The sequence below is a fragment of the Stegostoma tigrinum genome, chromosome 19 (genome assembly GCF_030684315.1).
Source record: "Stegostoma tigrinum isolate sSteTig4 chromosome 19, sSteTig4.hap1, whole genome shotgun sequence".
Taxonomy (NCBI): domain Eukaryota; kingdom Metazoa; phylum Chordata; class Chondrichthyes; order Orectolobiformes; family Stegostomatidae; genus Stegostoma; species Stegostoma tigrinum.
Window position 1 is genome coordinate 58173838 of NC_081372.1, and position 14318 is coordinate 58188155.

Genomic DNA, 14318 nt, shown 5'->3' on the forward strand with positions numbered 1-14318 from the left:
GGGTTTACAGTTTGTAAGGCTATGTTCTTCAACTGAGCAGAGAGAAGGGAATCCTCGTTTAACAGCTATAGCTTCAGGGGCCTGCTGATTGGGAAAATAAATCAAAACAGTAATTCCACAGAAAAGTGGTATGTTGATTGGTTTATGATTTTTTTAAAAAATTGAAGAAGGGATTGACTGAGAAGTGATAGGAATAAGTGAAAGTCAGCCGACATTAGCAACAATATAAGCAAAGTAGCAACCAGCATAAGGGAAGTAAGTTAGAAGTATTTTTACTTAAGCATAATTTTTTTACAAAGGAAAGTTACTTAGGAGTTGAAAAGAAGTCATGGCAGCAGAGCCCACACCTGTGATACGTGGCAAATCATGGAAGCTTCAGTTTGTCTGCGGTGAACATGTGGGGAGGCTATCATTTTGGATTCTGTTGGGGGAGGTGATGGTGTGAGGGAAAGCAATGGCAGCCAACTTCATAGCTTCATGGATAGGTCTGCTGCATGGGGGGAGGGGAAACAACTGCAGAGTTGTAATGGTAGAGGATTCAGTTGTAAGGGAAACATTCAGCTGTTTCTCCAGCCACAAAAGTGATTCCAGAATGGTATATTGCCTCTCTTGATGCCAGGATCAGGGGCGTCACTGAATGCCAGTTAGCATTCTGAAAAGGAAGGGTAAACAGCCAGAGATTGTGGTACATATTGGTGCCATCGACCAAGGTAAGAAAATGGATGAGTTCCTGAAAGCACAATTCAGGAAACTAGGAAATAGATTAAAGAACAGTGTCTATTCACCCTATCCATGCTCCTCATGAATTTATAAACCTCTGTGATGTCACCCTCAGAATCCAGTGCTCCAGGGAAAAAAGCCACAGTCTATTCAGCCTCTCCCTATAACTCAAACCCTCTAGTCCTGGCAAGATCCTTGTAAATCTTTTTCTGGACCCACTCAAGTTTAACAATATCCTTCTTGTAGAAGGGCAATCAGAATTGTAAACAATATTCTAAAAGTGGCCTCACCAATGCCCTATACAGCTGCAAAATGACATCCCAAATTCTCTACTCTATGGGCTTCAGATTGGTATGACAGGTTGGCACAACATTGAGGGCCGAAGGGCCTGTACTGTGCTGTAAGGTTCTATGTTCTATGTTCTAACAGGAGGTGGTAATCTTTGGATTACGTCAAGTGCATTGTATGAGTGAGTGAGTATGGAAATAGAAAGTTAATCCAGCTAAATTCACGGCTAGAGAGATGATGCTGGAGGGAAAGCTTTCAATTTTTGGGTGGTAAATTGTAAGAAGGATAACCTTACACTACTAAAGGATAAAGACAGGCTGATTTATTTAGGCCAGTCGGTGACAAATGGAATTCAATCCAGATGAATGTTTGGTAATTGACATGGGCAGGACAAACCAGGCAAGGGGATGCATGATGAATGGTAGTACCTTGGGAAGCACCAAGGATGAGAGAGACTTGGATTGCATGTTCACTGGCCCCTTAAAGTAACAGGACAGGTAGATAAAGTGGTTAAGAAGGCATATGGTGCACTTGCATATATTAGTCAAATCATAGAGTTTAAGAGTGGGAAGGCTATGCTGAAACTTTATAAAACATTGGTTAGGCCACAGTTGTGTGTAGTTCTGGAATCCATGTTATGGGAGAGATGTGATTGCACAGGAGAGGGCGCAGAGGAAATTTCCTAGAATATTGTCTGGTCAGCAGAATTTCAGATTTGAAAAGAGATTTGAGAGACTGGGGTTGTTTTCCCTAGAGCAGAGGATGTTGACAGGAGACATGGTTGTAATGTATAACATTATGAGATCATAGATAGGGTAGGCAGGAGGAAACTTTCCCCCCGGAGGATTCAATAATCAGGAGGCAGGGATTGAAGCTAAGGAGCAGAGGTTTATAGGAGATGTGAGGAGAAACTTCATCACCCAGAGAATGGTGGGAAATCAGGAACTCACTGTCTGTCAGGGTGGCAGAGGCAGAAACCTTCATAACATTTAAAAATGTTTAGATGTGCACTTGTGATTCAAAGGCATATAAGCCACAGGCCAAGTGCTGGAAGATAGGATTAGATCAGTTAGGTAATTGTGTTTGACTGGTCTAGACAGGATGGGCCAAAGGGCTCTTCCTGTGCTGTTGATCTGTGACTGTATCCATTCCATTTTGGCAGGATGAGTAGAAAAGAAGCATATTGCTGTATTTAATTGGAGAGCGATAATGAACTGTGAAGGACAGGTGGATCTGAGTGTCTTGATATATTGATCACGTAAAGCCAGTATGGAGGTACACTAAGTGATTAGGAATTCAAATGGAATGTTGCATCTTGTGCAAGGCGAGGGAATACAAATGTGGTAACACTTTGCTGACATTGAAAGGGCGTTGGTGAACTCACATCAAGAATACTGTGTACAGTTTGTTCTGTTTATTTACAAAAGAGCATAACAGTATTTAAAGCAGTTCAAAAACGATTCATTGGACTAATTCCTAGGAATGGTGGAGATGGGATTAACTTTTGAAGAAAGATTGCTCAGATTGGATCTGTATCCACTGGAGTTTTGTAGCTGAGAAAGAAAACTATAGACTGAATTCTACTTATTCCACTGTGCCCATTTTGTTGAGTTTTACAAAAGGTTTCTGTTCATGACACCGAACAAGTTTACTCAATACATTTTGCGTCATTAAGTACCTACTCCACACTTACATCTTCTCCAAATCTAGCCCCATTCAACCACTCGCTGTACCCAGAACAACTTGGCACTGCCAGATTATCCTAGAATGGACTGGGTCTGGTGCCATCTTTAAATGGCTGTTGCATACTCAGACCAGCGCTATTAGTACAGAACTGTTTTTCATGGTTTCTGAGTTTTGCTGCAGAGATGGCAGGCAAGCAAAGAATGGCGCCCTGTCTTGTGGGCAGGGACCCGGGGTTTATGGTGGGCCCTCCCCAACCCTCGGCACCACTCACCTTATGCTATCCTCTGCACTGACCACTCACTCATTCAAGACACCTGTCCCTTTCAAAAGTAAAAGCTATGCCACACACTTTAGTTTCCCTTAATATCTGCCTTGGTCTCACTTCAGGAGGAAACTAACCCTGAATAGAACAATAACCCTCCTTAATAGGCAACTGTCCACTGCCTGGCGAGTATTTCACCTTGACACCCAGAACAAAGTTCCAAGGTGCAGTGTTCCTGACACAAGATAGGCCTTGATGATACAATGTGAGGCTGGATGAACACAGCAGGCCAAGCAGCATCTCAGGAGCACAAAAGCTGACGTTTCGGGCCCAGACCCTTCATCTGATGAAGGGTCTGGGCCCGAAACATCAGCTTTTGTGCTCCTGAGATGCTGCTTGGCCTGCTGTGTTCATCCAGCCTCACATTGTATCATCTTGGATTCTCCAGCATCTGCAGTTCCCATTATCACAAGATAGGCCTTGCTTTTTCTCACATTTCTCACGAGAACCCACATCGTGCAGGCTGCTACAAGATTCTGCCCTGACAGACAGATCTTGTGGAAACACATAAGATCCTGGGAGGATCGGTCAGGGACTGCTGGGAGAATCTCTCTCCTTGTGGAAGAGCCTAGAACCAGGTCAACAACAATCTTAACGGATGCAGGAGGTGGCTTGAGGGGCAGTTTGACTCACTTCTGCCCCTGGTTTGTATGTTCATGTGTTCATTATCTAGAAATTGTTCTAAATTTCGTGACGTTGACAAAGCTGAGTTGACAATTTGATTCTTTTTAAAACCATACTGATTTTGACCACCTCCCCTCTGGTTGTGCTGTCAGATAAAAAGAAAGACCTTGCATTTACATATTTTTCAAGATCTCAGAATGATATAATGTGTAACACATTTGATGAAATAATCTGAAGTGGGTAGTTACAATTACTATTGTAATGAATGGAAATGCAGAAGCTAAATTGTTCATAGCAAACTCCCATAAATAGCAATGAGATAAATGCCCACATAATCTGCTTCAGTGATTTTAATTGAGGGATAAATGTTGGTCAGGATATCAGAAGAACTTATCTCTTTTTTTAAACAGTGTCAAGGAACCTTGATTCAACTATCAAAGATGTCAGATGAGGAATATTCTGAAAATGGGCTAGTGTGGATACAGGCAAGATGTTACCTCTTGCAGGAGAGGCTGGAATTAAGGGATGTAGTTTAAAAACAAAATTTCTCTTTTAAATCAGAGATGATGAGAAATTTTCTCTCCTGCAGCATAGTTAGCCCGTGGAATTATCTTCCCTAGAAAAAGTGGAGGCTGTATCATTGAATGTATTCAAGGTTTAGTCAGATTTTTGATAGACAAAGGAGTCAAGGGTTATGGAGCAAAAACAAAGTTTGAGTTCTGAGGAAGGGTCACAGGACCCGAAATGTTAACTCTGTTTTTTCCTTCACAGATGCTGCCAGACCTGCTGTGCTTTTCCAGCAACTTTGTTTTTGTTCCTGATTTACAGCATTGTCAGTTCTTTTGGTTTTTATTAAGGGTTATGGAGGATGGTGTAAGATGTTGACTTGAGACCACAACCAAGTCAGCTTGACAGTTCTGGTCTCCCTGCTAGAAGAAAGATGTTGCAAAACTTGAAAGGGTTCAGGAAAGATTTACAAGGATGTTGCCAGTGGGGAGGTTTGAGCTGTAGGGAGAGCTGAATAGGAATAGGAGTGTCAGAGGCTGAGGGGTAACCTTATAGAAGTTTATAAAATCATGAGGGACGTGGATAGGGTGAATAGCCAAAGTCTTTTCCCTGAGATAGGTAAGTCCAAAACTAAATGGCTTTGGTTTAAGGCGAGAGGGAAAGATTTACATAGAACATAGAAGAACACAGCGCAGAACAGGCCCTTCGGCCCTCGATGTTGCGCCGACCTGAACTAATCTAAGCCCCTCCCCCTACACTATCCCATCATTATCCATATGCTTATTTAAAGAGGACCTAAGGGGCAATTTTTTCACGCAGAGGGTGGTGCATGTATGGAATGAGCTGCCAGTGGACATGGGGGAGGCTGGCACAATTGCAATATTTAAAAGGCATCTGGGTAGGTACATGAAGAAGAAGAGTTTAGATGGGCCAAATGCTAACAATTGGGGCGAGATTAATTTAGAATATCTGGTCAGCATGTATGAGTTGAACCAAAGGGTCTGTTTCCATGCTGTACATCTCCACGACTGTATGACCAAATGGCCTACTCTCAAGTGTAAATCCTATGATCTTTTTGCTCAAATCTCTGGAATGGGTGTTAAACCTACGACCTTCTGACTTAAAAGATGAGAGTGAGCCAAGTCTAACTCACTTTAACATTCAGAGGTGATTATAATCAATATTTTACATTGTACTCTAAGCCCTTGGACCATGCACTCCCCCAGTTCTGTATTTACACCCCGTGCCCTGTAACCCTCATTAAAAGGTACTTTATGTTGCAGTTTCCCAATTAATCATCAATGCTAAGCTTTCTCCAGCCATCAAAAAAGATACAGCGGACACAAATTTGCCAACTTTTGTTTTTGTGTAATTTGCCATACAATGTCAAGGCACAATAAATGGTGACAGCTCCTACAGGCAAACAAGTGGCAAATACTATCTCAGTATTGTTACATGTATAAATTCCACAGTGGTCAAAGTATATGTGTTATAAATGTACAGTGACTGATACTGTATTAAAAGCCATCAAAAACAAATATCATAGAGACATCAAGATGCAAATTCCTTTAACATGGTTCATCTACTTCGTAGTTTAATGTAAACTGACAAAATGCAATCTGAAAGAACGAGACTCTACTCCCACTTTCCAGTGGAAGGAGCTTTACGTCAAAGCCCAGTCTAATAGTGGAATCTCTGATCCATTTATTGTTTCGAGCATTGCAACACTGAAACAATCAATGCACATCCATTTGTAACTACAATAAAACATATTTAATCCCTTACCAATCCAGCTGGGAGAGAGTAGGTAGTGTAAACATGACAATGCATCCAACAACTATCTGTACAAAAATCATACAGACCTCAGCCTAGTCTCTGCTATGCCCTACTCTCATATAATTTCCTTACATGAATATATAATGCAGAAACAGGCTATTAAGGCAAACTAGTCTGCCTTGGTATTTATATTCCATATGAACCTCCCCGCTGCTACACAACTACTTTGTCTAATGCTATCAGCATAACAAAATCACACAGATTCACAGACCTCTATTCCTTTATCCGTCATGTGTCCATCTAACTTTCCCTTAAATATGATGATGACGACATTCATTTCACATGGTAATAGTTCTGTATGCTAACCACTTTCTGAGTGAAGAATTTGGTTCGGTAATCTTTATTCAATTAATGAGTCATTCATATGTATTTATGGACCAATTTGGACTCCGTCAAAGGTGAAATACCTTCGTTATACCCAAAGTTTTCAGAAAGCCTTCAAATAGTTTACACTTCGGACTTCTTTTCTAAAACAGACTTCTTTTCTAAAACATCCCAGTTCTGTTTTTGCTTTGTTGCTTTGACTGAGAGGTCAATCAGGAGGTATTTGGTCACTGCTTTGATGACATTGGTTAGCAGACAGGCGACAGAGAGTAGGAATAAAGGGATCATTTTTGAATTGGAAAGCAAGAATGAGAGTTGTGCAGTGTCCAGTGCTTTGGCCCCGCTACGCATAATATATATTGATTATTTGAATGAGAGAATCAAATATAATATTTCCGCATTTGCTGACAACATTATATGAGGTAGAATTGTGAGTGGCAAGGAGGATGTAATTCTGAGTGTGTTTTATATAAGTTGAGTGTTTGGGCAAATCAGTAGCAGATGGAGTACAGTGTAGATAAGTCTGAAGTTGTCTACTTAATTAGGAAAATCAGAATTGCGGTGTAATATTTAAATGTTGATAAATTGAGAAGTATTGATATTCAAAGGTCCCAGGTTGCCCTTGTATGTCAGTCACTGAAAGCAAGCGTTCAGGTACAGCAAGCAGTTCAGACTTGGTGTAATGGCCTTCAATACCAGAGGACTTGAATACTGGAGCAAGGAAGTCTTAGTCCAACTGTGCAGACCTTGGTGAGACCAAAACTGGAGTGTTGTTTGTACTGTTGATCTCTTTACCTAAGAAATAAACTTATCGTAGAGGGAGTTCAGCAAAGATTCACCAGACTGATTCCTCATATGGCAGGTTTGCCATATGAGGATAGATTACCGTATTCACTGGAGTTTAGAAGAATGTGAGGGGATCTGAGTGAAACATAGAACATTCTGAGAGGGCTGACAAGACTAGATGCAGGTGTAATGTTCAGAACATGGGTTTATGGTCTCAAGATACACAGTAGGCTATTTTGAACTGAATTGAGGCCACGTTTATTCAAAGGGTGGTGACTCTAGAAGTCTCTACCACAGAAGCCTAGGAGATCAGTTCCTGAACACAGTTAAGAAAAAAAAGAGTTCTGGAAGCTAAAGGTGTCGAGCGATATGGGGAAAGGGATACTGTGTTCAGAGGATCAGCCATGAATGGCAGAGAAGACTTATGGGGCTGAATGGCCTGCACCTGCTCCTAGTTTCTATGTTTTGTGTGTCCTATTTCTATTCTGGAGTTACACTCGATTTCTAGAGGACGCTTGATTGGTTAGGGCATTCACAGAGAACTAAGGACATTGCTCCTAGTAGCTTTTCTTTGCCTCAGGCACTAACACTATTTGTATAACATGCGGTAGTGTTTCGAATGAGGGCCAGTTGGATCTCATTGAGTATGCATTCCCTGAGTGGGGCTGTTAACCTGGACCAATCAGGAAGTTCTGTTGACAGATATAAACAGCAGTCCCAGAGATTCTCTCTCTCTACCTGATTCTGAGCTAGCTGGTTAGTGTCCTTGTACTGATCACGTGTAAATAAAGGGTGATGGGATAGTAGTCTCCATGGATTTATTTCACAGACCATTTTTTTTTCATAGAATCCCCACAGCATGGAAACAGGCCCTTGGGCCCAACAAGTCCACACTGACCATCCACTCAGACCATCCCCCTACAACCCACCTAATCTACATATCCCTGAACAATACGGGAAATTTAGCGTGGTCAATCCACCTAGCCTGCACAGTTTTGGACAATGGGAGCACCCAGAGGAAACCCAGGCAGACACGGGAAGAATGTGCAAACTCCACACAGACAGTCATCCCAGGGTGGAATTGAACCCAGATCCCTGGCACTGTGAAGCAGTGATGAATTAGAGGTAATATTAAACATGGAATGGAATTTAGTCTCGTGCCAAAATTGTTTCAATGATAGGAAAGTCTATGGAATTGGATGGGAGCAAACAAGTAGAAAGCCTGATGATTGAAACTGTGTGTCAAATAAATGAAGTCCACAGCGAAGTGGCAAACCTGCAACAATGTGGGCAGGCATGCCCATTTCATTAAGAAGGCTGTTAATATGCATTTGTGTGTTTCTGAATGTATTACAGGTAGCCTTTTGGTTTAAATGAGTGAGAGTCTCAGCCATCAGTTGAAGGGTGAAAGCCAGCCATTTCCTTTCACAAGAGAACTACATTTCCATCTGAGGGGCGCAGATCAAAGGGAGAGGGAGGGCAGGGCCTGAAGATCAGTCTGAGCAACACAGATCATAGGGAGAGAGGAATGCAGGGCCTGATGGCACAGTCTGAGGGGCACAGATGAGAAAGGCAGGGGAGGATAGGGCCTGATGGAGCATGGAACAGAACATCTAGTATAGGAACAACAGTCAGACATTTTTTTCACCTTAACCTCGGTAGACTACACCCTCTTTGGTATTAGAGTTTGTGTTACGAGCCAGCTGAACTTTACATTATAGAATATAATTATCGATTATTATTGAGAATTTATTAGGGGTAGTTTAATGGGGTAGTCTTTTGGTATGGAAATATTTTCTCAGTCATAAATTCATTCTGTACTTTCTACAGCATTATAATTCAGCTTTCATTGTTTTGTGCTGGAGATCAGAATGTTGCATATAGAGCAGAGTGGTGTCTGAACAGGCAAAAGCGGGCATTAGAACTATCACTAGCTCCTTCCCGTCTTCTCAAGAATCTGATTTACTTCTAACTATGCCAGTGTAGGGGCTTCCTGGATAAAGCATTGCCCATGGTGTCTAAATGCCTTTGTCAGTGTTCAACACTTGAGTCAGATGTGCTTTGAAACTCTCTTTTACTTCTAATCAATTTCACCATGTCCCTCTTCCTTCACTCACCTCTCTGTGTTTTCTTCCAGAACCTGGTAAATTGTTATGTGGAAAGTCTCGTTTTCAAAACGTTCCCTGGTATAGTCCTTATAGATTCGGAATTCTGCAGCTGTCACTGCCTCCCCTTCTGGGATCTTTGAGAGGTCAAACCTGAACTCTCTGTGATGTCGCCGCTGGTGGAAAATTTCCTTGTCATATTCCACTAGAAACAAGAAACAAGAAACACAGGAGGATATTCAGCAGACAGAACGTAATGTAGTACTGCACCTTATAACCAGCTGTAAATCTTTACTTTGGAGAAATGAACTAAATTGAAAACACACTTGCATCTGTTACATTTTTGCATTGTGAGGAAGCACACGAAAGTTTTGTCTATTCATGTTTTTTAATTGGTGCCAGTCTAAGATTAGAATTCAGCTGACCAAGATTTGTGACATCCTCATGTATCATTTGACAGCACAGAACTTGAACATTGCTGAACAAGAATGTACTTGTTGAAACTTTTCTTCTTGCAATCAAGGCAATTCACAAAAACAATTCAAAGGGAAAACCAAGCACTCTCTCCTCATGCAGTCAAAACATTGGTTTTTCCCTTGAATGGTTCTTCTTGTGAATTGCCCTGCTGAGTGCAAGTTAGAAAGCTTCTACAAATGTATCTTTTTATTAGCAGTAATTCATTTTGAGTTTGAAGCTAGAAGTTGATTTGGACTGTGGGACATATTTTCCACTTATATTCTGGGGTCCATACGAGAAAATAACATGAAAGGGAGGAAAACCATAGTTTTGTTTTGACTGATTACATGTCTGTGAAGAAATGAATGGCCTGGTGATAATTGCTGTATAAAAGTAAAATGCATTGACAGCCAAATCAGAGAATGATACAGCATTGGGGCAGGGGTTGTTTACCAAAACTGTACAAGGCATTAGTCAGTGAAATAACCCCTCAGAGGCTGCCATCCTGTCACCAAGTTACCTTTTATGTACACGTGGAAAGACCTTGATATTGATCCAGCTCCTTGAGAGCCAGCTCTCAGAGTGAACGGAATCTTTGACAATTCTGTTTATACTTGTCAACCAGCCCCAATCATGGAACTCACACTCTGAGGTCCACCTGGGTGACCTTGTTACAATCACGCATCGTTCCCTCTCTGAATCCAAGGACACAGGCCAGTTTTTTTTAAACGTAGCTCTACCTGTGGCGTTTCAGCACTGGGTCAGGTACCTCCAACTCTGCCTCTGATATGGATGGCATGTAACGCACAGCAGCTTGCCTCTTGCGCCAGGAGCATCTTGGATGAAATTCGTTCTCCTCTTCAAAGGTGTTGAGATGGTTCATTCCACACAAAACCCACTCTCTCTTTGAAAAGTTGCCCTCATTTAATTTTTAATATCTTTCTCTGCACATCTTAAAGGGCAGTAAACATGGGCACGTTCAGGAGTTGAACGCAGAATCACTCACGTGCCATTGCTCAATATATTCCAAAGCAAGAACCATACCCCTAGACCAAAGACGAAGGCACAACCTGGGCATGCACCCAAAGCAGATCCAGTGGAGGCAGGCGTCAGTTAAGTCCTGACTGGCTTGTTGCACCTGATGAGGCACCACTGATGTTGATGTTCGTCCTGATCATCTTCCCTGGAAGACTACTTTCATTGTCCCAGCTCTCCAGCATCTTTCACACACGCCCCCCTCTTTTTGCAAAGCACAACATGAAAGGATTATACAGCACGCTGTTTCTGTACTGTACTGTAAAACCCCCACAGACTGATTCAAGCATCAGAGCCCCATCTTCAGGAGGCCTATTGTCTACTTATTGGACTCATCAGTCACACTCACTGTGGGTGAGTTACCCAGTAACTATCCATGAAATGCAGCTGCTCTTGAACTGAAGCAAGAATATGGGAGTTCTTAAGGACGTAGGCTTCAGTGCAGATTCCAGGGTACCTGGCGCAGACTTCTAATGTGGTATCGATGATCACGTCAGACTTGTAGATTGATGAAATTGGAACCCTTTCCTCTTGATGAAGTTAGCTTATGATATGGTGCTCATAATCTATCCACAGTCAATAGTGCTCTGAGCCCAGAGAAGGGCAGCAATGTTGGCAAAGCCTGCCGTCTTGGCTGCAGCATTGACTTTGCCATAGAGAATGCAAAGCAATGTGGTCTGTCGCAAGCCACACTGGTAAAAGCCTTAATATGTTTGTGGGTTGAAGAAAGAGAGATCCTGCACAGGTTCCCACTGGAGCACTGGGAGCATCCAGTTGTTCAACAATTTAGCACTGTTGCGTTGATTATCACTCGGACAGGATGGGCACTCATTCTTTGAGGCCACAAGTCCCAATCAAGCAGATGATATATATCGATAGCTATTGTCTTGGGACATCTGCAGTCTGTGGTGGCATTGAACATTGCTTTCCTGGTGGAAATAGCAACAGGGACAATAGACTGTGATCCTCCTGTACCTTCTCTGCACCCTGATCTTCAACTGAGACTTCTTCCTGTGGAGGCTTTGACATCTGCTGGAAGTTGTGCTGGTATTAGACTTGCTGGCCCAGTTTCTCTGTGCCTTTATTGTAGCACAGTCATTCTGACGATAACCCCTGCAGCAGTTGGATCCATTGGTTATGGTTCCAATGAATGTAAGTGGGTAAATTTGGAAACAGAACTAGTCGTTAGTAGTATGAACAGTCAACATTTGCAACAGACACAATTGACAATTTAACATAATCCTCCATACAGTGGAATTTGGAGAACTTTGATAAGTAGAACCATGTAGTCGTTGTACATGGTACTTTGACAAAATGGACCTTATTTGGATGCATGCAATACAGGCTTTGCTGTTCAAATGTAGAAGAGATCATAAATGTGGTTGGATTACTGAAACCTTGTGACCCCCCTCCACATTCCCAGAGAAAAGCAACATGATATATAATAACATATTGGCAAATGCTCACAGTTCAAAATGAGAGGAAACTAGGCCTGTGCCCTTGTGTAGTCTATGAGCCCTGAGATTGTCTTTGTGAATTTGGCTTGCAGATGACACTTTTAAGGTTACTTGTAATTACTTCTCCTTCGCAGAGATGACTATGATCAATTTATAATGATATAGTCAAGATTGCTTATGGCCATGATTTTTATACAACACGGGTAGGAGCAAGTTACTGCAGATGCTGGAATCTGTACCCAAAACAAAAATGCTGGAAATCGCAGTGGCTGAGGCAGCATCCATGGAGAGAGAGCAAGCTAATGTTTCAAGTCTAGATGACTCTTCATCAGAGCTGATAGAAGGGTGGAGGAGGCAGTATTTATTCAATAATAGGAGTTAGAATACTGGGGCAGAAAGGGTGTTGATATTGCAGATTAAGTGATTAGGATGTGAGGATGTGAATCAGCACTATCAACATCCTTTCTCCCTCAGCACCCCGCCTCCCCATGTACTGCATATTTCACTTTGTGTACAACACAGCTGGTCACTGCATACATTTCATGTTAAGAGTTATTTGAATTCAGGTTTCTTTAACTTAAGTATAGTATTAAGTAATAATAATTGCCTTATTAATTCAGTAGGTTTTTGAAAGGCTTCACATTGCTTATAAGTTGACCCTGCATCCTCAGATGGAAAACAACTTCTTCTTGAAGTGCCTCTTGAAATCAAGGTGGCAGCAACGGAATAGGCAGCATACGGGCTCCTGTGCCTGGGATTACTCTCTTCATCAGCAATTTTTTTTCTTTCTCTATTTCTGTCCACCCCTTTTTTCTCAAACTTACCTGATTGATTGTTTGATTTATTGTTATGTGTCCTGAAATACAGTGAAAAGCTTTGTTTACGAGCAGTACAGACAGGTCATAGTAAGCAAGGATGTACAGATCAAAATGACTCAGACAAGTTACATTGCACTGGGCATGCGGTAGGCAAGATCACATTAGCAAGATCAATCATTATTTGAGGCTAGAGGGTCCATTCCTGAGGGAAGAAGCAGTTCCTGGACTTGTTCGGGTGTGTGTTCAGGCTTCTGTATCTTCTGCCCGATGGAAGAGATTGTAAGAGATCATTACCGGGGTGCGATGGGGCATTGATGATGTTGGCAGCCTTTCTGTCACAGCGAGCTGTGTAAATGAAGTCCGTGGATGGAATGATGGCTTCTATGATGGTCTGGGCTGGGAACACCACCTTCTATAGTTTCTTATGGCCCTGGGCAGAGCAGTTGCCATACTAGGCTGTTGTGTACCCAGACAGTATGCTTTCAAAGGTGCATTTGTAGAAGTTGGTGAGGGACTTTATGGACGTGCCAAATTTCCTGAGCAACCTGAGGAAGAAAAGGCCTTCTTGACTGTTTCATCTATGTGGGCAGTCCAAGGTAGGTTCTTGGATATCGTTACTCCAAGGACCTTGGCACTGTCCACACTCTCAAACTCAGCTCTGTTGATGTAGACTGGGTTGTGTTCTCCTTGTTTCTTTCTGAAATCCATGATCAGTTCTTTAGTTTTTCTGACATTGAGAGAGGTTGTTTTCATTGCACCATGTCACCAAACCCTCCGTCTCCCTTCTGTATTTTGACCTGTTGTTGCTAGATATCCATCCTACTACAGTGATGTCATCAACGAACTTGTAGATAACATTCGTTCAGAATTTTGCAGCACAGTCATAGGTGTACAGGAAGTACAGTATGGTGCTGAGGACACATTCCTTGGGGGGCTCCAGTGTTGGGTGTTATTGTGGAGGAGATGCAGTTGTCTATCTTCATTGATTGCGGCTGTGGGTCAGAAAGCTGAGGATCCAGTTGCAGAGAGCAGAGCCGAGACCAAGGTCACGGAGCTTGGAAATCAGTCTGGAGGGAATAATGGTGTTGAAAGCGGAGCTGTAGTCAATGAGCAGGAGTCTGATGTAGGTGTCTTTGTTGTTCAGATGCTCCAGGGATGAGTGCAGGACTAGGGATATGGCATCCACTGTGGACCTGTTATGTTAGTACAAAGAACAAAGAAAATTACAGCACAGGAACAGGCCCTTCGGCCCTCCAAGCCTGCGCCGATCAAGATCCTCTGTCTAACCTGTCATCTATTTTCTAACGGTCTGTGTCCATTCGCTCCCTGCCCATCCATGTACCTGTCCAAATAT

At 42.3% G+C, this 14318-nt stretch overlaps 1 protein-coding gene across 1 annotated transcript in view; it reads right to left on the minus strand.

The window, feature by feature from the left end:
- bmp7b (bone morphogenetic protein 7b) overlaps positions 1–14318 on the minus strand; it is a 165497-nt gene that overhangs the window by 54639 nt on the left and 96540 nt on the right. Inside the window, exon 2 of the mRNA XM_059652876.1 lies at positions 9211–9403. Within this exon, the coding sequence (XP_059508859.1) occupies positions 9211–9403 (193 nt within the window). The remainder of the gene's footprint in view (positions 1–9210; positions 9404–14318) is intronic.